This window comes from Hyperolius riggenbachi, chromosome 3 (assembly GCF_040937935.1).
Source record: "Hyperolius riggenbachi isolate aHypRig1 chromosome 3, aHypRig1.pri, whole genome shotgun sequence".
NCBI lineage: Eukaryota > Metazoa > Chordata > Amphibia > Anura > Hyperoliidae > Hyperolius > Hyperolius riggenbachi.
In genome coordinates this window covers 233,177,938-233,205,133 of record NC_090648.1, presented here as the reverse complement: position 1 = coordinate 233,205,133, position 27,196 = coordinate 233,177,938, and the positions used below count along the sequence as shown (strand labels likewise).

At 45.8% G+C, this 27,196-nt stretch overlaps 1 protein-coding gene across 1 annotated transcript in view; it reads right to left on the bottom strand.

The window, feature by feature from the left end:
• The window catches only part of SMO (smoothened, frizzled class receptor), a 40,996-nt gene extending 14,272 nt beyond the window's left edge, over window positions 1-26,724 (bottom strand). The window contains exons 1-7 of the mRNA XM_068272627.1: window positions 26,079-26,724; window positions 8,044-8,249; window positions 7,531-7,740; window positions 6,196-6,368; window positions 4,838-5,057; window positions 4,520-4,643; window positions 1,979-2,071 (exon numbers count right to left, since the gene is read on the bottom strand). Coding sequence (XP_068128728.1) covers window positions 1,979-2,071; window positions 4,520-4,643; window positions 4,838-5,057; window positions 6,196-6,368; window positions 7,531-7,740; window positions 8,044-8,249; window positions 26,079-26,328 — 1,276 coding nt within the window. The 5' untranslated portion in view covers window positions 26,329-26,724. The remainder of the gene's footprint in view (window positions 1-1,978; window positions 2,072-4,519; window positions 4,644-4,837; window positions 5,058-6,195; window positions 6,369-7,530; window positions 7,741-8,043; window positions 8,250-26,078) is intronic.
• Window positions 26,725-27,196: the final 472 nt, after the last annotated feature.

Here is a 27,196-nt window from a genome sequence, read left to right as displayed (position 1 = left end):
CGGCTACCTAGCTACCCACCCGGCTACCTAACCACCCTGCCGGCTACCTACCTACCCGGCTACCTACCCACCCACCCGGCTACCTACCCACCCGGACACCTACACACCCACCCGGCTACCTACCCGGCTACCTACCCACCCACCTACCTACCCACCCGGATACCTAACCACCCACCCGGCTACCTAACCACCCGGCTACCTAACCACCCACCTGTCTACCTACCCGACTACCTAACCACCCACCCGGCTACCTACTCGGCTACCTAACCACCCACCCGGCTACCTACCCGGCTACCTAACCACCCACCCGGCTACCTAACCACCCACCTGGCTACCTACACACCCACCAGGCTACCTACCTACCTACCCACCCGGCTACCTACCAACCCACCAGGCTACCTACCTAAAGACCCACCAGGCTACCTACCCACCCACCCAGCTACCTAACCACCCACCTACTCATCCACCAGGCTACCTACCCACCCGCCTACCCAGCCACCCACCAGGCTACCCACCCACCCGGCTACCCAGCCACCCACCAGGCTACTTACCCACCCGGCTACGGGCTACCTACCTACCCACCCGGCTGCCTACCTACCTACCCACCAGGCTACCTATCCACCCAACCACCCATGGGAGCTGCGCGCCGGATGGAGGCTGGGACAGGAGGTCTGCTGCTGCAGGTGAGTAAATGTTTTTTTTTATTATTTATTTTAGCAGGTGTATGTTCTGGGCAGGTCTGCCACATGATTGCGTGTATGTTCTGGGCAGGTCTGCCACATGATTGCATGTATGTTCTGGGCAAATTTGCTACATGATTGCATGTGTTTTCTGGGCAAATCTGCCGACATGATTGCACGTATTTTCTGGGCAAATCTGCTGACATGATTGCACGTATTTTCTGGGCATATCTGCCGACATGATTGCACGTATTTTTTGGGCATATCTGCTGACATGATTGCACGTATTTTCTGGGCATATCTGCCTACATGATTGCACGTATTTTCTGGGCATATCTGCCGACATCATTGCACGTATTTTCTGGGCATATCTGCCGACATCATTGCACGTATTTTCTGGGCATATCTGCCGACATCATTGCACGTATTTTCTGGGCATATCTGCCGACATCATTGCACGTATTTTCTGGGCATATCTGCCGACATCATTGCACGTATTTTCTGGGCATATCTGCCGACATGATTGAATGGATTTTCTGGGCATATCTGCCGACATGATTGAATGTATTTTCTGGGCAAATCTGCCGACATGATTGAATGTATTTTCTGGGCAAATCTGCTCACATTATGTGTATTTTCTTGAGAAAACCTGCACAATTATGTGAATTTTCTGGGGAAAGGGTCACCAAAACTTGGGCCCACTGTCTTTGCGTTGCACTTTTCAAGGGAACCTGAGGTGAGAATAATATTGAGGCTGCCATATTTCTCTCCTTTTAGGCAATACCAGTTGCCTGGTTGCCGTTCTGGTCCTCTGCCTCTTATTCTTTCAACCATAGACCCTGAACAAGCATGCAGCAGGTCAGGGGTTTCTGACAATATTGTCAGAACTGAGACGATTAAGCTGCATGCTTGTTGCTGGTGTAATTCAGTTTATTACTGCAGCCAAATAGATCAGCAGGGCCGCCAGGCAACTAGTATTGTTTAAAAGGAAATAAATATGGCAGCCTCCATATCACTCTCACCCCGGGATCACTTTAAATTACAGTTAGCTCCGCCCTTATCCAGTCATTGCCATGCCCATGTTTTGCCGCGGCGCGTAGCGCCGCAGGTTCTATCCACACCCAATTTTTGCCTATCGCCACGCCCATTTTTTGCCTCAGGGGGGCCCACAATTGATATTTTGCACAGGGGCCCACTGCTGCCTGTGTCCGCCACTGCAGCTACTGATTAGGATGAAGTGCAATCCTTGGTTAAAGTTGCTCTTTAAATTACCCAGCAAGAGAACAAGCATTGATTACCTAGCCGCAGCATGGTTTCATTGATTTTACTGGCTGCCTTCTCGCTGAGTAGCCCGGGGTGATTGCTCTTGATTGAAAATAATGTCATAACACCTGTAAGAGAAATGTGAAACAGTAAGTATCACTCAGTGATTGTCATAAGTATTAGTAAACATGCCTCTGCCTATACTCTTCTAGACAAATATTTTTCACAGTAGCCTTTTGAATGTGACCACATACTATACATACTTGTATCTACATATGATAGCCCTTTAAAAATGCAGTTGGAAAACGGGGTCGCCTTGCACTATTTAAGTACATAGCAAGGAAATGAACAGCGCTACTTAAAAACAGGCAAGTGCCTACCTGCAAAAGAGTGCAAGCCCCACTTGTGGGATATAATACACACCGAGCATTATTATTATTATTATTATTATTTAGTATTTATATAGCGCCGACATATTACGCAGCGCTGTACAGTATATACATATCTTGTCACTAACTGTCCCTCAAAGGAGCTCACAATCTAATCCCTACCATTACCATATGTCTATATTATGTAGCGTAAGTACTGTAGTCTAGGGCCAATTTTTAGAGGGAGCCAATTAACTTATCTGTATGTTTTTGGAATGTTGGAGGAAACCGGAGTGCCCGGAGGAAACCCACACAGACACAGAGAGAACATACACATGACCTGTCTACCACTGGAGGATGTTGGTTTCCTGTAACAGCTTGCATGCAACCTATTAAGTACTCGTCCCTCCCACTGCGAAGAAGTCAATTCTCCATGGGAGGGGCCTAACACTAACTGAATCCTAACCTATATATATACATAGCCTGGGTGCGGCTAATCAAGTAAAATCGAAAATTGAAAATTGCGCAAAAGGTGGATCAGCGCAACACCAGGCCGCCTCCGAATGGCCTCCATCAGAGATGCGCTGAGCCCCCCCAGGAACTACAAATGCACCTTGAACCCAAACAGAAGCTCTGCATATACACCAAAAGCATGGCTGTTAAGTGGGAGCAGCTGACCAAAAACGAATTAAATTAGTACATAGCAAGGAGGTGAACAGCGCTACTTAAAAACAGGCAAGTGCCTACCTGCAAAAGAGTGCAAGCCCCACTTGTGGGATATAATACACACCGAGCATACACATGACCTGTCTACCACTGGAGGATGTTGGTTTCCTGTAACAGCTTGCATGCAACCTATTAAGTACTCGTCCCTCCCACTGCGAAGAAGTCAATCCTCCATGGGAGGGGCCTAACACTAACTAAATCCTAACCTATGTATATGCATAGCCTGGGTGCGGCTAATCAAGTAAAATTGCGCAAAAGGTGGATCAGCGCAACACCAGGCCGCCTCCGAATGGCCTCCATCAGAGATGCGCTGAGCCCCCCCAGGAACTACAAACGCACCCTGAACCCAAACAGAAGCTCTGCATATACACCAAAAGCATGGCTGTTAAGTGGGAGCAGCTGACCAAAAACAAATTATATTAGTACATAGCAAGGAAATGAACAGCGCTACTTAAAAACAGGCAAGTGCCTACCTGCAAAAGAGTGCAAGCCCCACTTGTGGGATATAATACTCACCGAGCATACACATGACCTGTCTACCACTGGAGGATGCTGGTTTCCTGTAACAACTTGCATGCAACCTATTAAGTACTCGTCCCTCCCACTGCGAAGAAGTCAATCCTCCATGGGGATGCTCCCACTTAACAGCCATGCTTTTGGTGTATATGCAAAGCTTCTGTTTGGGTTCAAGGTGCGTTTGTAGTGCCTGGAGGGGCTCAGCGCATCTCTGATGGAGGCCATTCGGAGGCGGCCTGGTGTTGCGCTGATCCACCTTTTGCGCAATTTTCAATTTCACTTGATTAGCCGCACCCAGGCTATGCATATACATAGGTTAGGATTTAGTTAGTGTTAGGCCCCTCCCATGGAGGATTGACTTCTTCGCAGTGGGAGGGACGAGTACTTAATAGGTTGCATGCAAGCTGTTACAGGAAACCAACATCCTCCAGTGGTAGACAGGTCATGTGTATGCTCGGTGTGTATTATATCCCACAAGTGGGGCTTGCACTCTTTTGCAGGTAGGCACTTGCCTGTTTTTAAGTAGCGCTGTTCATTTCCTTGCTATGTACTAATTTAATTCGTTTTTGGTCAGCTGCTCCCACTTAACAGCCATGCTTTTGGTGTATATGCAGAGCTTCTGTTTGGGTTCAAGGTGCGTTTGTAGTTCCTGGGGGGGCTCAGCGCATCTCTGATGGAGGCCATTCGGAGGCGGCCTGGTGTTGCGCTGATCCACCTTTTGCGCAATTTGATCTATTTAAGGTCCAGAGTATTTTATAGTCCAGGAGACAGTGCCACTATAATGTAGTATACAGATATAGTATGCGATAGCTGAGCATGATCTTACCCCCTCCCATACCTTACTATTGGCATATCCAACTGATAGACAGACTGCAAAGAAACTGTATATGTCAAACTGGAATTAGGTAAGATATTTGTACTGTAATTTTGTTTGTGAAGGTTTTCCTATAACAAATCGTTTCTCACCTCTAATTAGGAAATAACCTCCTACAACTAGTACTATTCCAATAGGAGCCAAGACAAAGCCGGCTCTGTACCGATAGTTCTTGTATCCAACAAAACAGATCCCGCTCACAGAGTCTCCATCCACCTGTTGGAACACGACAGAGAAATTCCTTCAGTTACAATCTCAACATTAATACAGGACTTCAACAGCTTTATCTCTAAATAGTTGAGACTCCCTGATCAAAATTGTGCATCTGACGTTGAACTGCATGAGCATCAATACAAGGTAGAGTATGGAAACCTGCACACTATAGGAATGTGTAAGCAGAATCAAGTTACCTGAGCCACTGCAAGGATGGCCACTGTAAGCACAAAGGGGATAGACCATGTGATTAGGTGAAAGTAAGAGGTCCTTCCAGAGAGGGGCTGGTGGGTGGTGCCCAGGGCTTTAAAGGAAGTATGCCAAGCATATGTCAGCATAACAAACCAGATCACTCCTGACATCATGGAGTAATAGACGATGACAAATATAATGACACATGAGAGAGTCTCATTGGACCTGAAAAAGAAAAGGAAAAGGAAGATCACCTTGGCATATATACTACTTTATACTAGAGCCCCTATTCAATTAACTTTTCTTTCTCCCAGGAGATAATTTTTCATCCTATCTACAAAACAATTTTTTTTTAGCTTTTAACAATTTAAAAAGTACTATAAAGTGGTGCAACTATGGAAGGACAAACGGTGAGCTATGAACATGCACAGGAAATTGGGTTGTGCCTGTACAGACTTGTTCAGTTCAACCATAAATGGCAGGTTTATGATTATGACTGGATGCCTGTCAACTTTTTACTGCTGATCCAAGAAAAACAAAGTAAAAACACAAGCTTTAACCAAATACAGAACCTGGTTTATCCTTTAGCAGTTGAATCTGGTGGTGGGTTTTTTTTTGTTGGTAGGGTATTAGGCCTGAACGATTTTAGGAAAAGATTGAATCGCAGGATTTCTGTCAGAAATTGTGATTTTGATTCAATCCACGATTTTTTTCAAATCAAGCTTTAGCAGGCTGTAAGCCTCATTCAGAATTCTACAGATGGGAGCTGAACTGTGATCCTGTAATTCCATTTCCTAAGCCTGATTGCTGGCCACACTATTTTTAACTGACAGGCCCAGCTAGCAATGGAGGGAGAGGGAAAACAAGTGCGAGCCCGTGTGTGGAGGCTCTGAGGTAAAATAAAGAAGTAAAGCTTTACTTGCCGGCTTCTTCCAGCCCCTAAAAGTCTACCTGAGGCAGCTCTGATGTTCCACTGTCCTGCAGAGGGAAACGAGTGAGAGCTGGTGGGCGGAGTCTGATGCCCGGCGCCCGCACAGCTGATGACACGCTAGGCAGAGGAAGAAGCCAAAAGAGCTGATGACGGAGGAGGAGAGGCGGCGCACAGCGGGAGAATGAAGTTTGCAGGCGAACTGCCGGGAATGAGAGCCGCTGAGCTGCTGCGACTTGCCGCTGAGCTGCCAGAGCGGCGAGGGGGAGTGCAGAGCGGGAGGGCGCGGGATATTGTAAAAAATCGCCACTCTGACGATCACGGAATCGCCGTTTCCGTGATCGCGATTTCGGTTTAAAAACGATAAATCGTTCAGGCCTATAGGGTATTGTATGATTTAGCATATCTAAATGTATAAAAGCCAGTAGGACTTACGTAGGCTCTCCAAGCCTCATAGTGCCATCTCCTCGACAGACAATTTCTTCTCGGGCACCATCCATAAACTGTGCCAGCCACCCAATGCTGCCCATGAAGAAGCACGCATTGACATAGAAGAGAATCACAGCAGGGTAACGGTTGGAGTTCTTCCAATCTGAGACAAACGTGGCCTAGGGAAAAGCCAGGAGCACAAACAGTTCAGCAATAACTAGCACAGTGACAGATCAGCAAGTTACAGTATGTATAGACAAGTAGCTGGGGAACAATTCCTGAATTAGTAATATCCATTGTGGTGAGCCTGTTTTATCAATGATCACTTGAGAAGTATTACATCTCTATTATAACCACAGGAGCAGAACAAAATACACATGTGTAAACTGCACCAAATCACTGTGTTCTATTTGCGTGCATCTGTAACTGAAGTGTTAACATTTACAGATTCCTCTCTGGCGACATACCTGGTATGTATGTACAAGGCTTTAGCTCTCCAAATTGGGGATGAATGAAAAATGCAACAATCGCTGGGTAGGGGGTTATCTCTGGGCACTTCAGAGGTTTAAGGAGTGGGAATCCACCCAAATCATACATGTCAAACTCCGGCCCATGCGCCACATCTGGCCCACAGAGCCATCAAATTTGGCATGCAAGTGATTTCCCCACCTTGCATTTTGTTTGGCCCACTTTAGACCACAAGGGAAGCTATATTAGAGGTTAACTCCTAGATCAACAAGGAAGCCATAAGGGAGTGGGAGTAGGAAAGCACTAGACACCAGGGAAGTGTATAAAGGAAGGAAAGGGGGTCACTAGACACCAGGGAACTGTTTAGGGGTGCGAGAGGGGCCACTAGACACCAAGGAACTGTTAAGGGGTGGGAGGGGGACCACTAGACACCAGGGAACTGCATCTGGGTGAGAGAGGGGGGCCACTAGACACTAGGGAACTGTATCGGGGTTGGGGGGGGGCACTAGACACCAGGGAACTGTATCGGGGTGAGCACTAGAAACCAGGTAACTGTATGGGGGAGGGAGAGTCACTAAACACCAGTGAACTGTATAGGGGAGGGAAGGAGGGGGGCCATTAGACACCAAGGAACTTTATAAAGGCGGGAGATGGCCCTAGACTATGAGGTTGGCCTGTGACTTGGTCCCAGTGTTCAATTTTGGCCCACTCTGTATTTGAGCTCGATACTTTCATTGTAGGCAACTAAAGGGATATCTGGGCTTTTGTTTGTTCTTTGAAACACACTCTACTTACATTGCAGTGCATTGGTGATAGCTGTCATTAAAATGTTGTGCTTTCATTTACCTTGTGAATATCTGTATTCTAACTTACCAGAGTAAAAAACGTGCAAAATATGGTGACAGAACTGAACACGGCAATGTAGACATGCATCTCTCTGTGTTCTGTCTTTGTGAATAGTGGGTTCTCACACTGAATGCCACAGCCTTCCACATCCTCATACCAACTCTTGGAGTTATCTGTGCGGACCAGCGGAGTTTCACAAGTCCCAGAGCTGTTAAACTTAAGGTTTTGCACCTCATTCTGTAAAAAACATAAAACAGTATGCATTATGTAGAACAGAGCTTCTTCCATTTGCCAAAGCATGTAAAAGAGGATTGAACATCGGTAAAAAAAAAACTATGTATATGGTGTATGGATGACAAGGAATTAAAATAAGGTGTACTGCTATAACTAAAACTAAAGCACCTCCTGAAACGAAAGTACAGGCTATCAGTAAGGACACATTGCTGCCTGAAACGCGTTAGCCAATTTTCTATTTTCCTGTGACTTCAAATGCAGTGTGGATTTTAATGAAGTTTTCATCATGAATCAAATGGAACTTACCGGACAGCCCTCAGGGAAGCGATCTGTGGTACACTTCAGAAAGTCTGGCCATCCTCTCTCACGCTGTACAATAGCACAGGGGCCGCGGGTCACCTGACAAAGGCCTTGACTGGGAAGCTCTACTTTGCCCCCTTCACACTTTGGCATGTAGACTGCACACAGCAGTGGTTGTATAACTTCCCAGCAGCGTGGAGCGTTCCGTAAACCTAACAAAGAATGGAATTATGTATTATGTTTAGTTTATTATATAAGAAAGGGAATGTAAAGTGATTTTTTTATTGAAAAATAGTACAAAAAAAAATTGGCAAATACAGAGTATGGCATATAAGGCGATGTCATTAACGGACATTCTGTGGAGTCCATGGCTTAGTTGCACATGGTAGCCCATCTATAGGGGTGTATATCATTTTTGCGCCAGGCAGTTTGGGCGCTAAACTCTCCGGTGGCGTTAAACACTTTTCCCCACTCCGAGATGTCGCAACTCAGAGGGAAATGTAGTTCAGGGTCTGGCAACCGCCAGAGCCCCGAATTACCATTACGCGGGGCGCACAGCATAGCATTGTTGCTATGATGGCGACGCGCACCAAAATGAACTGCTTCGCATCTATAGGTGCTTGACAGCCTACCATCTGCAGACTAAAGTTTCAGGTTTTGGACACCCACTCACATGTGCTTTGGATTGATGACTCTGAAAGTAGTAAAAGAAGTGCAACATAAGGGAGAACCCTAGTTCAAAAAGTACCCATCTCACATCTCCAATGGTAATTAAAAATAGAACAAGACAGCCCTACAAACAGAAGCAACTGGGCTTGCTGAGTGAGTCCTGTTTGTATTTTGAAGCAATGAAAGGAAAGCACTGAATACACCAGCAGAGTGTGGGGGGTAGCGGGTGATGGACAGACACAAACACAAGTATGTTATAGTCTAGGTATGTTTAGAACCCGTGTTTGATGCTTAATGGAATTCAAATCTCTATATAGAAACTGTTTTATGTTAGTTTCTGGCTGGTGCCGAGGTGTGTTGGTGTCTGAGCTCACAGCTGGAATGCAAACAAAAAGCCATCTGAAAACATGTTTGAAATGTTACTACAGTATCTGGCTTGGTGAGAAGCTTGCTGGTATGCCTAAGTGATCTCTGTAAACAAATTATTAAAGTGAAATTACTACATTTTTGGTCCCCAAAATATTAAGAAACAGGACTTGCAAAGCTCCAAATGTTCACAGATAACTTATTTAAACCAATAGCTTTAAGATTATATGACTAAACCTTCCCCGCCTATCTTCTAAGACAGCCACGCAGGGGTACAGCACCAGTGGGGAGCTTGGCAGTCCATGTCCATGTCTATTTAATTTATCACAACAGCTGATTAAGTTGGCGAAAAGTTACAGCTATTCTATATACTTAGAGCCGTGTTCGGATATACACACAGAGTCTAGGCTATAAGATAGCCAGAAGTGCTGTGCTAGTTTGTGTCGCTAAACAAGTAATTTTGGTGTGGTGTTTCAGTAACTGTGAAGCTGGAACATTGCACACACTGGTCACTGATGAGGAAAGACAAGGAGCACTGTTACAGTTTAGCGGATAGGGACAGGCAGCGATATTAGCAGGGTCATTAGGTACAGGGTAGGGGGAAGTTACTTCAGGGCTGTGGAGTCGGAGTCGTGGAGTCGGAGTCGTGGAGTCGGGCAATTTTGGGTGCCTGGAGTCGGAGTCGGGAAAAAATGCACCGACTCCGACTCCTAATGAATTTGTAACTGTAATTAAAATAGAAAGTATGATAAAATGTTCTATTTCTCAGATAATAGTCATTAAAAATAATGTATATATACAGTAATAGCTGTGTTTAGTCCACAAAAATGAAATAAACCAATCAAAATTAGTTACTTGTGCTGCTTCAATAAAGCAGTCCCTGTATTTTTAAGGTCAGATATACATATCTGATTGTGACTGTATATATGATGTGTACACAGGAATCTCTTATATATACTAAATAACATCTATGCTGTAAGAATAAAGCCTGATGTGTAGCTGTGTCACTAATAGAGATGGTCAACGAGATGGAAATAATTCTGCAATGTATGCACTCCCTTTGCTGATGAAATCAAATAATTTGATATGTTGTTAAAATTTGTTTTGGTGACTACAAATTAAAGGGTAACTGAGACGGATGAAAAGTAAAGTTTTATACATACCTGGGGCTTCCTCCAGCCACCTTCAGGCTAATCAGTCCCTCGCTGTCCTCCACCACCCGGATCTTCTGCTATGAGTCCTGGTAATTCAGCCAGTCAGCGCTGTCCGGCCGCATGCCGCTCCCACAGCCAGGAACGTTCTGCACCTGCGCAATAGTGCTGCACCGGTATAGTATGCTCCTGGCGGCGGAGTGTGTGCATGCGCACTACGCCCGACTGGCTCAAGTACCTGGACTCATAGCAGAAGATCCAGGTGGTGGAGGAGGACAACGAGGGACTGATTATCCTGAAGGCGGCTGGAGGAAGCCCCAGGTATGTATAAAACTTTAATTTCATCTGTCTCAGGTTTACTTTGTTACACAGTAGTACTATACTCTACATATGCACTCCCCACGGAGCTGCAGGGAATCCACTGAGAATGCTGTGCACATTGAACACAGAGGTGTTGTCTGTTTACAATCTCCTCATTCCCCTGCAGAGTACCTGCACATCATTCTTACATGTACCCACACTTACATTGCCTAGGACCTGATAGATGTTCTTTGTTCCGGTTTGTACCTTTTACAAGTACTCTTACCAAGGACTAGTTTTAGTCTAAAGGGAATAAATATAGTAGTCTACATATCCTTCTCACTTCAGTTGTCTTGTAAAATTCCTAAGCGTTGGCAGTTAAGAGACGAATTTTATGTTACATACTTTTAATCAACAAAATTGTAATATGCAAATTAGAGGAGTCGGAGTCGAGGAGTCGGAGTCGGTGGAATCCTAAACTGAGGAGTCGGAGTCGGTGGATTTTTGGACCGACTCCACAGCCCTGAGTTACTTTCAGTTGTAGTACTATTGAATTGGGTGTCAGGAAGGGGATTACATTAGGCCAGAAGGATGGGTATCAGTAAGGAGATTTTGGTAGCCTGGAGGTTAAGGTTACATGCTAGGAAGGCAGGGGTTAAGTATTAGGGAGGGAGAGCAATAGGCAGGAAAGGTAGGGTTAGGCATTAGGATGGGGATAATGTTAGAGAGGAAGGCTAGGGTTAAATTGGATCCGAGATGAACTTTTACTCATTGCATAATTGTGTTCCTTTCCTATTGTTTATAGGGCATTCCTCAAGCCAAATACTTTTTTGTTTTGTTTTAATACTCTAATTCCCTATAAACTAAACAAGCCACGCCCACAGGTTTTCAGAGAGCCAAGGCACTTTCAGACAGTAGCAAGAGCTCAGTCTGGGCAGGAGGAGGGGGAGGTATTACTAGCCATGCATTTCAGAGGCAGAGGGGAGGAGGATGGGGGATTAGGTTTTTTTGCTCAAGATGCAGATAAGCCTGCCTCTGTGTAATGTTTACAAACAACATGGCTGCTGTCATTGTATCACAGGAAGAAATAATCATATTCTATTAAAGCTGTTTGCAGCTAGATTTGCTGTGTAAGCTATCTAAACTTTAGATAAGATATATAGACAAGTTACTTGTTATAGTTCGTTTTTCATCTCGGATCCGCTTTAAGTATCAAGAAATATGCAGAAATTAGGGTTAGTAGAACTAACAAGGCATCCTGAAATAACTGTCCATGACAAAAAAACTAAACAAAACTAAAATATATAAAATGTATGCTTTATTAAACAATAAACACTTTAGGATACATGACATAAAATGGTCTGTGGAACTGAGAAACGTGGGTCAAGCTTATTTATTACCACCCATCAAGTCATGATTTGTTGTACTCACACTTTATATTAGTAGCAGTAGGGTATTGTATGTTATGCATTCCGATCCTGATTTTCCCCTTCGTTCTAGGTGACCCTGGAAGCAGCATGCAGCTTCCAGGGTTGATTAACCGCTGCGTCTTCATGTCCCCAATCGCGACGAGATGCAGCTAAAAGCCTGCGCACGCCCCGACGGGACGCTGGAAGACGTCCGTCTAAACCGGCCCTTGTTTACAAAGCCTTTCGTGAAATGCAGCCTGCTTCATCAGTTAATTTCATCAAAAAGATTTAAACATGCATTAAGTACCTCTTTAGCTTTTCTAAAGTTGCTTTTGCTCATTCTCCTCAACAAGGCATTTTCATTCACACAACTGCCATTCACTGGATATTTTCTGTTTTTTTGGACCATTCTAGAGATGGATTTATGTAAACATTTTGATGCCCTTGTTAAATCATCTAATTAAAGAAATTTCCTGGGGTGCGCTTGGGTCTAGGTAAACCTACTATACCCTCACTGGAGGGGAGCCAACCTCTGACAAAGGTCCTAAAGAGCCTCTGAATGATTTTTTGCTTTTTAAATCATCTAATTATCAGCTGCAGCCAAGCAAAATAGCAGAGTTGGAGTTCTGCTACTTTGCATGGACAGCAACGGGCGTGTGGCTTCAAGTGATTATATAGCTGCTTGTTGAGAGAAGTAGTGCACCTGATTTTGGCTACACTGTAAGCGGACTCCGGCCTTTTAAATTATTGGGCTGGCTACACTGTATACGGACTCTGGGCGTGGAACTATGCACGGACAGTAATCATGTTATAATGACCAATTACTGGATATAGCCGAGTAAAATAGTGGCGGTGGTGTTCTGTTACTATGTAGTGGACCTCTGCAGGGATGGTGACGAGTGTGAGGTTTGAAGGGGCTATATAGCTGCTTGCTGGGATCTGTAGTGCACCAAAGTTTGACTACTCTGTAGCCTTATTCCTGCTTTTAGATTATTGGGCTGGCTGGGGAGGATAATGACTGTGGTTAGTGTTAGGAGTAGATAGGGGGAAATTAGTGTTAGGACTAGGTGGAGGGAGGTTTGTGTTAAGAGTAGATAGTGGAAGGTTAGTGTTAGGAGTAGATTGGGGGAGGTTAGTGTTAGGAGCATGTAGAGGAAGGTTAGTATTAGGAGTATGTAGAGGGAGGTTAGTGTTAGGAGTAGACAGGGGGTATTAGTGTTAGGAGTAGGTAGGGGGAGGTTAGTGTTAGGCATAGATAGGGGAAGATTAGTGTGAGAATTACATACAGAGGGCAGTGTTCTCCCCAGAGCCTTTCAGCTGGGCGGAGCGCCCACCTGACCCTGCCCTCCCGCCCGGCTGCCGTTTGCCCTGGTGTGTAGCAGAGTTACTTTTTCCTCCTCTTGAATCATTACAGCAGCAGCGGCTGTGTCTGTGCAGCCAGCGCGCTGTTATTCAGGGAGATATCTCCGCCCTCTTCCCCAGCTCCCTTCGTAGTGTAGAGGGGCGGGGAAAGGTCCTGTGAAGTTGCACACACAGGACAGATAAACTACCGCGGGACGCCTGGCTCTATTCATGATTCCGGCAAGTCTCCTGTCATAACGGGGGAGGGGGGCTGTCTCGCAGCCACTGCTGTGGTAAATTCCTTTTATATGCAGACAGTATTAGCTTCAGTTGTACTGTCCTCACTAATGCACACAGAAGATTTCTGCCGAGAGATTATAACAAATGTGACATTACTGACCTTATTTCTAGAAAATAAAAAAAAGCAGTTTAGCTGTAATTTTATCTAAACTTGGAAATACTTGTAGTTATTGCAGTGTAAACTTCAGAGCACTTTATTCAGCAGGTGTGTCTGTGTGCATACATTGTGTGTGTGTCTGTGAGGTGTGTGTGTATATATTTGTGTGTGTGTGTGTGTGCGTGCGCATATATTGCGTGTGTGTGCTTATATTGCGTGTGTGTGTGCTTATATTGCGTGTGTGTGTGCGCATATATTGCGTGTGTGTGCGCATATATTGCGTGTGTGTGCGCATATATTGCGTGTGTGCGCATATATTGCGTGTGTGTGTGCTTATATTGCGTGTGTGTGTGCTTATATTGCGTGTGTGTGTGCGCATATATTGCGTGTGTGTGTGCGCATATATTGCGTGTGTGTGTGCATATATTGCGTGTGTGCATATATTGCGTGTGTGTGCGCATATATTGCGTGTGTGTGTGTGCGCATATATTGCGTGTGTGTGTGCGCATATATTGCGTGTGTGTGTGCGCATATATTGCGTGTGTGTGTGTGTGCGCATATATTGCGTGTGTGTGTGTGCGCATATATTGCGTGTGTGTGTGTGTGTGCGCATATATTGCGTGTGTGTGTGCGCATATATTGCGTGTGTGTGTGTGCGCATATATTGCGTGTGTGTGCGCATATATTGCGTGTGTGTGTGTGCGCATATATTGCGTGTGTGTGTGTGCGCATATATTGCGCGTGTGTGTGTGTATATATTGCGCGTGTGTGTATATATTGCGCGTGTGTGTGTGTGTGTGTGTGTGTGTGTGTGTGTTTTTTATCCTGGGCTGCCCCACCCATCCAGTAGTACCTAGAATATTCCCTAACCCCCCACCCCACTCCCGATACCCAGTGTGATTCCACACCCAGTTTGACCCTTCCCACCCGGCTACTTTTTCGTGCCACCCGGCTGAAAAAATATTCTGGGGAGAACACTGGAGGGTGATAGTACAATCATGGTATAATTACAGATATTCTTCTACCTGGCACCCATTTTTCCTTGGACCCCTATATACGCCACAGGCAGGCCTGTCTTAGAAGATTGCTCCCAATAGATCCAAAAGTCTCTATTACAGGAAATGGGTTAAAGAGTAACTGTCAGGCTGCAGAAGCTAATTTAAACCTCTATTCTCCTGTGTTAAACAGTTTAGAAGGAAGCTCAAAAGCCATTAGTGAAGATAAACATTTCAGTTACCTTTGATGTGTGCTTATCTTAAAGTCTGTTATAGACCCATAAAGACGCAAGCCGCAGCTAAACTGCAAAGCATTCTGGGGCCCTCCCCTCGGCTGCTAATGAGACGGTACAGGAGCTTCTAATCAGTCCAGCACGAAGCACTGATAAATCTCGGGCAGACTACACTGCAGGAGTCAGCTATTGTTCCTAGCCACATGGCTCATTAATATTCACTGCACACCGTGTTGTTCAAGAACGAGCTTATCTGTGATCAGAAGCAGGCAGGACATGACGACACATTTGGCTTCACAAACATGGAGCCTGCCATGAGCTGTCAGGAGCATCTATCTCTGCATATACTATATACAAAATCTGTGAAATCCAAACGTGGACAGTGAAATGCATATGTAATGTAAGTACAGCCAATCTTTAGCTACTGATATATGTGTTTATTTTCTCTGAGACCCTATACCTAACAGCTCCTCTTTAAACAAACAACTAATGGAAAGTTTCCATGTACAGAAACCTCTTCCTCCCAGAATTGAAATGACTCCAGCAATAACTACCAGGAACATGGTTAGTGGCTGCCCTGCTATCTCCTACAACCCCACAGATACATGGGACATCTGTTCCTGGTAGTTGTAGCTACAGGAAGGGCTGACTCTACAGGATTGGCTGACAATAGTCTTCCAACCAGTAATTTAAAAGTGATTTATAAGACATCAGCTAATCAAATAGTTTATACACAAATGTGAACAAGCTGCGCTGAGTGCTGCCCAGGACTAGAACATCTGTGCCTGGGGATGAGTTTTTCGTTGCAACTTTACTTGGAGGCAAAAACGTAATTACCTTGAGTACATTTAAGTTTACTTCCTTGTTTAGTTCTCAACATTATTATATCATGCTTCCCTTTCTGGAAGAAGATACGAGTCAAGTCATTCTGGGTAATAACATCTCAGGTACCCTCCACCAACACATTAGGCCCCCCCTTCCCCATTTCTCTGTTGCTGATCACTTTGTCAGCAACGCAAAGTGTTTGCAAAGCGCAAGACATCAGTAGTGCATGGACTGCCCTGTCTGATGTTTCCAGTCATGCATTGCAATTCAGCACACTTGCTGACAATTTTGCACAAACGCAGTGCAATTCCAATCATGATAAACGTATGGGATCAAAACCGCATTGGGGGAATCACATAGCATTGCAAGTGCCATGCACTGCTGCGGCCACCTGCGTTTCACACAGCGCACAAGTGGGCAAGGGGCATTAGGAGCAGGGCTGTGCAGTGGGTACAAAAATCCTCCGACTCCCAACTCCAACTTCTCAGTTTATGATGACTCCAATTCTAATTTGCATATGACAATCTTGTGGATTAAAAATATGTATCATAAAAGGCATTTCATCACTGTCCCAGCTGCACGTGTCCTACATCGAGCGCCTACGTATGGGAGCGCTCTGTGTATGACGTCACGACTATGTCATGCGCAGAGCGCTCCCGACCGCAGGATGTAGGACATGCACAGCCGGGCCAGCGCTTGTGCACTTATGCCTGACCCGGCCAACCCAGAAGAGGTTGCTGGGGGAAATTTAGCTAGCAAAGGATTGGGATGGAGGAGAACGGGGGGAGTGGTGGGCATCAGGGCAGATTTTATAATAACTTAAAGGAAACACCCGGAGTTTTTTATTATTTTTTTAAAGCAGATCTATGTGTCCCTGGCAGCTTATGTGTCCCTCGCCGCAGCTCCGCTCCCAGCCGCCGGCACAGTGTCCCCTCCGTTGCAGCAGCCGACCTGGTGAGGTTCGGAAACCTCTGCGCCTGTGCGAGCGCGTTCCCACAGCCGGGAGCGTTGTGCGCAGGCGAAGTACTTCTGCACCTGTGCAAAACGCTCCCAGCTGCGTGAGCGCAATCGTGAGCGCGCAGGCACAGAGGCCTCCCCAGGTCAGCTGCTCCAACGGAGGGGACCCCGGGCCACCGGCTGGGAGCAGAGCTGTGGCGAGGGACACATAAGCTGCCAGGGCTGGAGGAAGCCCCAGGTAAGTAGATCTGTTTTTTTTTTTAAATACCTGGTTGTTTCTTTTTAAGGTCAGCAGGTTGGCCTAGTGGTTAGCACATCCCAAAAACATACAGATAAGGTAATTGGCTTCCCCCTAAATTGGCACTAAACTCTGATACATACACTACACAATGCATAAATTGCCTTACGATACATACAGTACATAAACGTATGACCAAGGTAGGGATTACATTGTGAGCCACCCTGAGGGACAGTTAAAGTGATTGGGAACCGCATTTAAAAAAATGAGACAGATACTTACCCAAGGAGAGGAAAGGCTCTGGGTCCTATAGAGCCTTCCCGCTCCTCTGCTGGTCCCCTCGTTCCAGTGCTGGCTCGCCCGGTAGCAGTATTTGACAAAATTAGTCAAATACTGCTTTACCCGGCCAAAGGAGGCTTCAGAAGTCTTCAGGGAGCCCGAGTGCTCCTGAAGAAGGGCGGCCCGCTCTCTTGCACGCTCACGCCTGTGCAGTATGGAGCCGCACGTCTTTGGGAGGACACGGCTCCCGAAGACTTCCAAATACCCTTTTGGAGAAGGATTGAAATGGGGGGGGGGGAGCCAGCACAGGATAGAGAGCACCGAGAAAGGAGACGGAAGGCTTCAAGCAGGCTACAGTACTGCCCCTGCTCAAGAAACCCTACCCTACAACTACCGCCCGATCTCCCTCCTCCCCTTTGCCTCAAAACTCCTTGAGCGTCTGGTTCACAAACGCCTAACCCAGTACCTCAATGCCAACTCACTACTAGGCCCACTGCAATCTGGATTTCGGCCTGCCCACTCAACCGAAATGGCTCTTACCAAAGTGGTCAATGGCCTTGCCTTAGCTAAAGCTGAAGGTAAATACTCCATTCTCCTCCTCCTTGACCTTTCAGCAGCTTTTGATACAGTAGATCATCCTCTACTCCTCCAGTCCCTCCAGTCCATGGGCATTCACGATCTCGCCCTGACCTGGCTTTCATCCTACCTCTCCTTCACGACCTCCTTCAATGAGACCTCGTCCACCCCCAACCACCTCTCAGTGGGAGTCCCCCAAGGCTCGGTCCTTGGCCCCCTACTGTTCTCCCTATACACATCCTCCATTGGCAAGTTATCTCCTCCATGGGCTTTAACTATCATCTGTATGCAGATGACACCCAAATCTACCTCCACACCCCTGACATATCCACCACTACCATGGACAAGGTCTCCTCCTGCCTATCTGCCATCTCCTCCTGGATGTCCGCTAGGTTGCTGAAACTAAATCTAGAGAAAACAGAATTTATCTTCCCACCCCGGTCATCCCTGGACCTCCCAGATGTGCAGGTCCCTGTTAACCACACTACCATTCGCCCTACCTCTCAAGCCCGCTGTCTGGGTGTCACCGTGGACTCCGCACTCTCCTTCACTCCCCACATGCAAAACCTCACAAAGTCCTGCAACTTCCACCTTCGTAGCATCTGTAAGATTCGCCCTTTCCTGACGTCTGCCACCACCAAACTACTCATCCATGCCCTCATAATTTCCCGCCTCGACTACTGCAATGTCCTTCTGTCTGGTCTCCCTTTGACCCGAATAGCCCCTCTCCAGTCCATCATGAATACGGCAGGCAGAATTATCCACTCCTCCCATCTCTCCACCAGGGCGGCTCCCCTCCGTGAATCCCTCCACTGGCTTCCTATCCAGTCCAGAATCAGATTCTGACCTATAAATCTGTCCACAAAACCTGTCCGACCTACATTTCTGATCTTACTCAGAAATACACACCAAGCCGCTCACTCCGCTCCTCCAATGAACTTCGCCTGACCGTCCCCCGCATCACCCAGTCCCATGCACGCCTCCAGGACTTCTCATGAGCCGCTCCAACACTATGTAACTCCCTACCTCCACCCATTAGGGCAGCCTCCTCCTTCAACAACTTCAAGAAGGCCCTTAAAACTCACCTTTTCACTCTGGCCTACTACCCCTTTCAATTGCTCTAAACCCACAGCTGAACTCTGGTCCCCTACCTCTCGTGTCCCTACCTCTCCCTCTAGATTGTAAGCCTTTGGGCAGGGTCCTCCTCCTTTTGTGTCCTACCTGATCATGCACCTCCATTACTGTAAACCCATGCTATTCATCTGAGTGAACCTAACTTGCCTAATCTCCATGCTCCCATCCAGTGACTGACTAAGCATTACCTTGTACTCATACTGTGCTGTGTGATCTGGTTTTCTTCTATTCCTGTATTGTCATATTGCTGTATGTCACCCCTAAATATTGTCTGTAACCTAAATTAATGTCCAGCGCTGCGTAATATGTTGGCGCTTTATAAATATAATAAATAATAATAATAATATACGACCCAGAGCCTTCCCTCTCCTTAGGTAAGTATTTGCTTCATTATTTTTTAAATGCGGTTCCCATTCACTTTAAGTGACAAGACAATATACTCTGCACAGTGCTGCAGAAGATGTGGGCACTATATAAATACTAAATAATAATAGAGGTAATAATTGATAATACATTATGAATAACACCATGCTATTATAAAGACCCTACTTTTTATCTGTTGAGGGAAAAAGAAACAGCTCTTTGCCAACATGGTAACCTTCATTTAGAATTTTCCTGGCTGAAATAATCACTCCTGATTGCTCTGGATGGAAATATGAAGTGTATACATGTGTCTCTTGATGTCATGTCATTTGTTCCATGTAATACAATACAATACAATACAATAACATTTCTATAGCGCTTTTCTCCCATAGGACTCAAAGCGCTTAGGCTCTCTCAGATTCAGTAATTAGTAGGATGAAGTATTCACACAACAAAAGTTATATTTCTGCAAATGCCAGACTGAACAGGTGGGTTTTCAGTCTGGATTTAAACACGTCCAGGGATGGGGCTGTCCTGATCTGTTGAGGTAAGGAGTTCCAAAACGTAGGGGCAGCATGACAGAAGGCTCTGGGACCAAAAGTTTCTAAGTGGACTCTGGGTATGACTAGATTATTAGAACCTGTGGATCTGAGAATGCGGGGATTGCTTCGCAGCTGTCACATATCTTTCATGTATCCAGGGCCTAGATTATTCAGGGATTTAAATGTCAGTAGGCCGATCTTGAATAGGACCCTCCATTCTATAGGTAGCCAGTGAAGGGAATGCAGGACTGGCGTTATGTGGCAGTGACGGGGTTGGTTGGTTAGCAGTCTGGCAGCAGTATTCTGTATCAGCTGTAGCCAGTACAAGGCCTTTTTTGGAAGGCCAGTGTAGAGAGCATTGCAGTAGTCCAGTCGGGATGTGATGAAGGCGTGGACTAAGGTTGGCAGATCTTCTGGGGGTATGAGGTGCTTGATTTTTGCAATGTTCTTCAGGTGAAAATAGGATGATTTCACCACAGCAGAGATTTGAGTTCTGAAGTTTAAATCCCCATCAATTAGAACTCCCAGGCTACGCACATGATCAGAGCTGCGTAGATCCGTGCCTCCTATTCCCAGTGGTGAAGACTGCAAGTTAAGTTGTTTTGTTATCATGCTCTGCCCTCCAATCAGAAGGACTTCAGTTTTGTCTGAATTTAGTTTCAGCCAGTTGTCATTCATCCATTGCTGTAGTTCACGTAAGCAGGCGTTTATAGTTAGAGTTGGGTCTGTCACACCAGGCTTGAAGGAAAGATATAGTTGGGTGTCGTCTGCATAGCAGTGGTATGTCAGGCCATGTTTTTGGATTAGTTTTCCCAACGGTAGCATGTAAATCGTGAAAAGCAGGGGAGAGAGGATTGAGCCCTGGGGCACCCCATACTTAAGTGTTACAGGGGTGGACAGGAAGGGCCCCATAGACACTTTGTGGGTTCTGCCACTCAAGAAGGATTGGAACCACTGAAGTACTATGCCATCAATGCCGCAGTATTCCTGTAGCCTGTTTATCAAGATGTCATGGTCAACTGTGTCAAAGGCTGCAGAAAGGTCTAGCAGTATGAGGATCGAGCACTCTCCTCTTTCTCTTGCCATGAGCAGGTGGTTGCATATTTGGATGAGGGCAGTTTCAGTGCTGTGGTGTTTCCTGAAGCCAGACTGGAATGGGTCATAACTGTTATTTTGTAGGATTCTGGCTTCTAGCTGGAGGTATACAGCTTTTTCAATTAGCTTTCCCAGAAAGGGAAGGTTAGAGACAGGTCTGTAGCTGGTCATTGCATCTGGGTCCAGGGAGGGTTTTTTGAGGAGAGGCCTGATGATTGCTTCCTTCAGTAAAGCAGGAAATATCCCTGATTGTAAGGAACAGTTAACAATTTTGAGGAATACCGGTGCGAACAGGTCGGGGCAGTTCAACATGAACTGTGTTGGGCCAGGATCCAGGTCACAGGTAGTTAGGCGGACGTGAAGGAGGATGCTTGATGTGACTTCTTCATCAATTTCTTTGAAGTTTGACCAAGGTGTTACGTTGTCTCTGCTAATGGTCTTTGGCGCTATATTAGTAACGTCAAAGGTAGCTTTTGCACCATAGTGCTGCTGCTGTATTCATCTCAGCCCCTCGTCACACTGCTCAGCCGGTAGCCAAACGTGTGCAATCTCCACAAAGCTGCCACCCCAAAATGTGGGGAGATTCTTAAGAGATAACACTCTAATGCCTTGATAAGACAGTGTACCCAAGACAAACCTTGGGTGAAAAGTCAAATACTTACTCAAGAAGGAAGGCTCTGGATCCTGTAGAGGCTTCCCCCGCAGTACTCCAGTCCACCATTGCCGATCACGGACCCCCAAAGGTATCCAACAAGCTCTTGTTGGATTTCAGTCTCATGACTGCGATCCTCTTAAAGTATAAGCATGGCTGTACTTCTTGCACAGGTGCAGTGCGTCCACACTTATGCATAAAGAGAAGTGCGATCGCGATGTGCAGGAGGGTCCTGGGCAACGGTGGAGGTCCGGAGGACGGCATGGGAAGCCTCTGGAGGTCAGTATTTGATTTTTGACCTGAAGTTCACCTCGGGCTCTCTTTAATGCCCGTGTTCAGCAACTGAGGTTCCCTGAAACAATCACTGCAGATCATTTTGGGCACATTTTCCAAGTACTTACAGGTGTAGTTTTGGGTGACACAAAGTCTGTACTGGCCTTGAACTCTGCAGTATCTTACCATTTACAATACAGTGGCATACTGATTCTCAACACACGGTACGTGTACCATTGGGGATACAGATGTAGGGGACCAGGGGTACTTTTGGTCACTGTTGATCCTTTATAATACATTTTGAGAATAATAATAAATCATATCAGAACAAAACTCCTCATCTGAAGCTGCATGCCCTTACACTGACTTCCATCCTGCCTCTGAGTCTGCCTGCTTGTCAAGAGATGTCATGCGATATACAGACAGATGACCAAGAATAAGCCGGAGTGAAAGTGGCAGCTGCAGCAGAGGAGAATGAGCCGGGCCTGACACTGGAGGAGGTAAAATACCAGCCCCCTCGCCACCACTGTGCATTCCTGCATGGAGGGAGGAGTGAGAGTGGTAGCTACTGGGGGAGCATGAGGGGTTACACAAGGGAAGGAAGTTTTGGCCCTCCACCTTGCTAACAGTGCAGGCTGCTCCCCCAGTAGTTACATTACTGTCTACAGAGATTCACTGAGATTTTGCACTCTACAGAGATTCACTGAGATTTTGCACTCTACAGAGATTCACTGAGATTTTGCACTCTACAGAGATTCACTGAGATTTTGCACTCTACAGCGATTCACTAGAATTTTGGCACTCTACAGAGATTCACTGAGATTTGGCACTCTACAGAGATTTACTGAGTTTTGGCACTCTACAGAGATTCACTGACATTAGGCACTCTACAGAGATTCACTGACATTAGGCACTCTACAGCGATTCACTGAGATTTGGCACTCTACAGAGATTCATAGAGATTTGGCACTCTACAGAGATTCATAGAGATTTAGCACTCTACAGAGATTTAAAGAGATTTGGCACGCTACAGTGATTCACTGAGATTTAGTACGCTACAGAGATTTAGAGGAATAACTGAGATTTGACTCCACAACCTAGCTTCCCAACATGTGGTACAAGTACCCCAGGAAGTACTTAGGTTCGATTATGCGCTATTTCAAATTTTCACAGTTGATTCATTACAAAAGTTTTGAGATTAAAAAAATAAATTGCATATAAACAAACATCAAACATTATTTTTTCATCAATTAAAAGCATAAGGAAATTATTGAGGGTGTTCAGAATTAATAATGAAATACTGGTACTGAAAAGATACTTCTTAAAGAACAACTATTAGCCATACTATGCCAGAGAAAAAAAACACATATTTAAGCAGTTACTTACTTGCTGTACTTGCTTTAGAGATGTATTGCCCTGTACACGTTTTGATTGCTGTGTATTTTATATCATGAAATGGACAGAATTCTGTCCATGACAGGGGCCATCTTGGGTCCCACAGGCTTCAGCATCCCCCCTCGCCCTGCATCTTCTCTCCTCCACGCACTATTACTCAGCGAATCAGGGAGGAATAAAAGCAGTGCGCACAGACTCACCTCTATATGGTTCCACGTGCTGGAGTTTCCATCTATACAGTCTGCAGTACCGCCGGCGGTACTGCAGAGTGGATACAGGGGAACTCCAGCGCGTGACCGTGAACCTTCCCTTTAAGAGATACTTTAGATGATGGGCCTGATTTGTAAATGCCTGCTCACAGCAATTCTCAGAGTACTTATGCCAGCATAGTGTTGCTCAATCAGCTCAGCCCCCATTACCCATGTACTGTTGGTTGCGCAACTTGCGCTGATTGAGTACAGCATGGTACTCTGCTAGAGTAAGTACCAGTAAAATTACCATGTGCTACCTGTGCATGACAGTTTCACTGGGGCTACTTGAATCAGGCCTGATGTTACCTGCAACCAGGGGTAATTGGTAATTAGAATCTTTCCTATAGTGGTACATGCTGTAATAATGGTGAGAGACAGTGCTCTAGATTTTCAGGGGTATAAATGCTTATTTGCTTTTGCATTGCTCATCACATTCACAAATGTGGCAATGGATACCAATAAACAAAGTTGTCACCGGAAGTGTCATATGTAGGGATCACACTGAGCTCTATTGGAAGAGTGTGCTTCTAATCATGTGATCACATCTGCAAAGCCACATGAGAACATTCTGCTATAACAATGCATACTATGTAGCAAACATAAGGAAAAGGTCACAATATAAAGTGTTACCTCTTAGGCCTCATTTCCACATGTGCGCGGCATGCGTCTTGCGTGACGCGATACCGGCACAGCTGTGACGTGTCTCGCAGCCGAATCCCTCTAGCCACGCTATGCACGGCTATGGGACTCGGACGGGTGACGAGCTGATTATGCTGCAGGGCCTCAGATATTTCCCCAGTCACGAATTCAGATGCTCTGCATAGAGTTCTATAGGCTGCCAAATTCCATCCAAATTCGTGGCCAAGGAATCGGTCCATTTTCGCATAAATTGAAACCTAGCCTGACAGTGGGACAGATTAAGACCAATACAAGGAGAACTAGAGCAAATTGGGGAAAATGTGGAGCAGATGCCCAGATCACGGATACTGCTTCACTTCTGTTAAATTATACTCCAATTTTGTCTTGCACTGGTCTTCACAGATGTGCCCCAGTATGAATTAATCTGTGAGAAGTATAGCAAATTGCTGAACGCTGTGTGTACTAGAAAGGTAATGTATACAGGCACATATGCAACACTGAATGGTCAGGCAGTCATAGCTATACAGTAGTAGCACTACCTAGTTGTGACATAGTGTGCATGCGCAGAGCACTCCCGGCTGCGGCGCATGATCAAAGGACATGCTCCACCGGGCAGCGCCTGCCCAGTCAGCCGGGACCACCACGACCAGGAAGTAAGTTCAGGGGGTTAGTAGGCGGTACATAGGGGGACGGAGGAGAACGGGGGAGCGGCAGCCATGAAGAGAGCCAACTAAACATGCCTGCTCCCCCCGATTTTAAATTCTTTTTGTGCTAAGGTATCCTTTAAGGTAGCCATACATCTAGTGATGATGGGGAGATCTGACCAAGAGACAAATCTCTCTCTAATCAAATCCAATTAGAGAGAGATCTGTCGGATGCTCATACACCGCAGGCCGATTCCTAATCAATTTCAGCATGAAATCTCTTGAGAATCGGCCGAGCCGCAGCCTCGCCACTGTGTGAGTGTGTGTGTATGTACAGTATGTAATGTGCTGTAATGTGCGTTTATACATTATCTGTCCTGTGTCGCGTTGGCTGTCCGTCTTCCACCTCTCTTCAATTATCCGCATACATGCTGCTGGCGTGGCGCGTATGTGATGTCACGCATTGGCGTATGCACCGGCAGTGTGTATGCAGCTACTAGAAGAGTGGCAGAAGACAGATGGCCACCGCAACAAAGGACGTGTAATGTATAAATGCACATTACAGCACATTTACATAGTGGGAATAGTGCAGGGAGTTTCATCGCTTGTCCCGATATTGCTAGCCATTACCACCGCGCACCTGATTGCGCAAGAAGGCCCGAAATCTTGCAGCATGTCCGACCAATTGATCCAACCAATTTCGGCCCGAAATTAGTCACCTGGTTGAACGGGCATGCACTTGGCGGCACCAATTTTCATCCAATTCCGATTATAATAATTAAATCGGATGGTCGATCGGCCGCCAAGTCGCCTGATGTATGGCCACCTTTACTAAACCAAATGTCTACTATATCAGGCGTAACTATAATGAGATTATACTATACACTAAATAATTCCAGGGTAAAGCCAAGTGCACACCTTCAATTTTTGATTTGCTAACCTAATGATTGGCCAATTTTGCCACCTCCATATTAGTATGAGAGTTTACCTACACAATCTGTTCATAGAATTCAAAATCTGTTGGCAATCATACTACATGGAGGTGGTAAAATCGGTCAATTAAAATTAAAGGTGTGTACCAAGGTCCATGCACACATTCAATTTTAAATGGCAAATACCAGACCAGTTTTACCACCTCCAGGTAGCGCAAGTACCAACACATTTTGAATACTATGAACAGTTTGTGTAGGTAAGCTCTCATGCTACATGGAAGTGGTTAAATTGGCCAATCAAAACTAAATGTGTGTACCAGGCTTCAGGCGATTTATAAGAAGAACCTCCAACTTGAGGAACACACGGCACAACAACCATACATACCAGACCAAAGCGAGAGTTTATCATGAATTTCTTCCTGGGAAGTGGAATCCTCGGCCAGCACTGTGGAAGTAAACGTGTAGGGTAAGGTAGATCCCAGACAGGCGTTATATTTCAAGGCTTCACAAGTCGTGGCCTTCTTGCATCTATCCATATAGAAAGACTCGTTGAAGTGAATCTCCCCTGATGCAGAGATGAAGAATGAGTAGCAGAACCCCACACTCCAATAGATCCACAGAACCGCAGAAGGCATCTTCAGACAAAAGAGAGGGAACTATTCAGCGACTTTCCAGGATAAGAAGGCATGAAAGTGCACACAGCTTTGTTTCCTTGTAGCAGATCTGTCCCCTCTCAGTGGGATGGGTGCTCGTCTAGCCCTCTGTAGCTCTGAAAGCTCCCCTCCTCCATTTTACTTCCAGGGCTCTCTTCATTCACTCGCAGCAATCCCCCGAAACAACAATTTTCCTAAAGTGAAAACAGCAGCAGAACAAAGCTATCTCCCCCGATCTTCAGTCGCCCACACGAGACAGACCTCGGGGCCAGGCAAACATCGGGTTTGTTTAGGTTTTTGGAGAAAACAGTTCACTTTTCTCTTCAACAAAAAAACTTCCAGGCTGGGGATTTGTGGGGAGAGGAGTGGAAGAATGTAATCTGATCCAAGCTCTGGGATCCCAGCCTCCTCCTCCTTCCCTGGCAGCCAGCTCTCTAGCTCAGCATCTCACTGAAATTCACACTTTTGAAAGTGGCTTTTCACTCCTCGAAATCACAAAAAAATGCAGATCGCCCTATTGCATCGTCAGTATAATCGGGCATGCGATACATAGAGCCTGCATGCAAGATGCTGGGTCGCCAACTAGATCTGAAGTACCGTCCGCCGGGCTAAAACATGTCACGCCTGATGGTGCAGATTCATTATTCTAGGTTGCTAATTGTCCCCATAAACTCAGTTTGTCCCCGGGCTAGAAATGATAGGGTCTATGTTCACTCCCACCAGACAAAGAAGGGAACGTGCTCCTTTAGGATTTCCTCCACGAAGCTATAGAATCCTAAATCTTACAGGTGGGTGAAAACAACTGGAATTTCTATCCTTAGGCCCTGGTTGATCTGTAATTACTGAACTA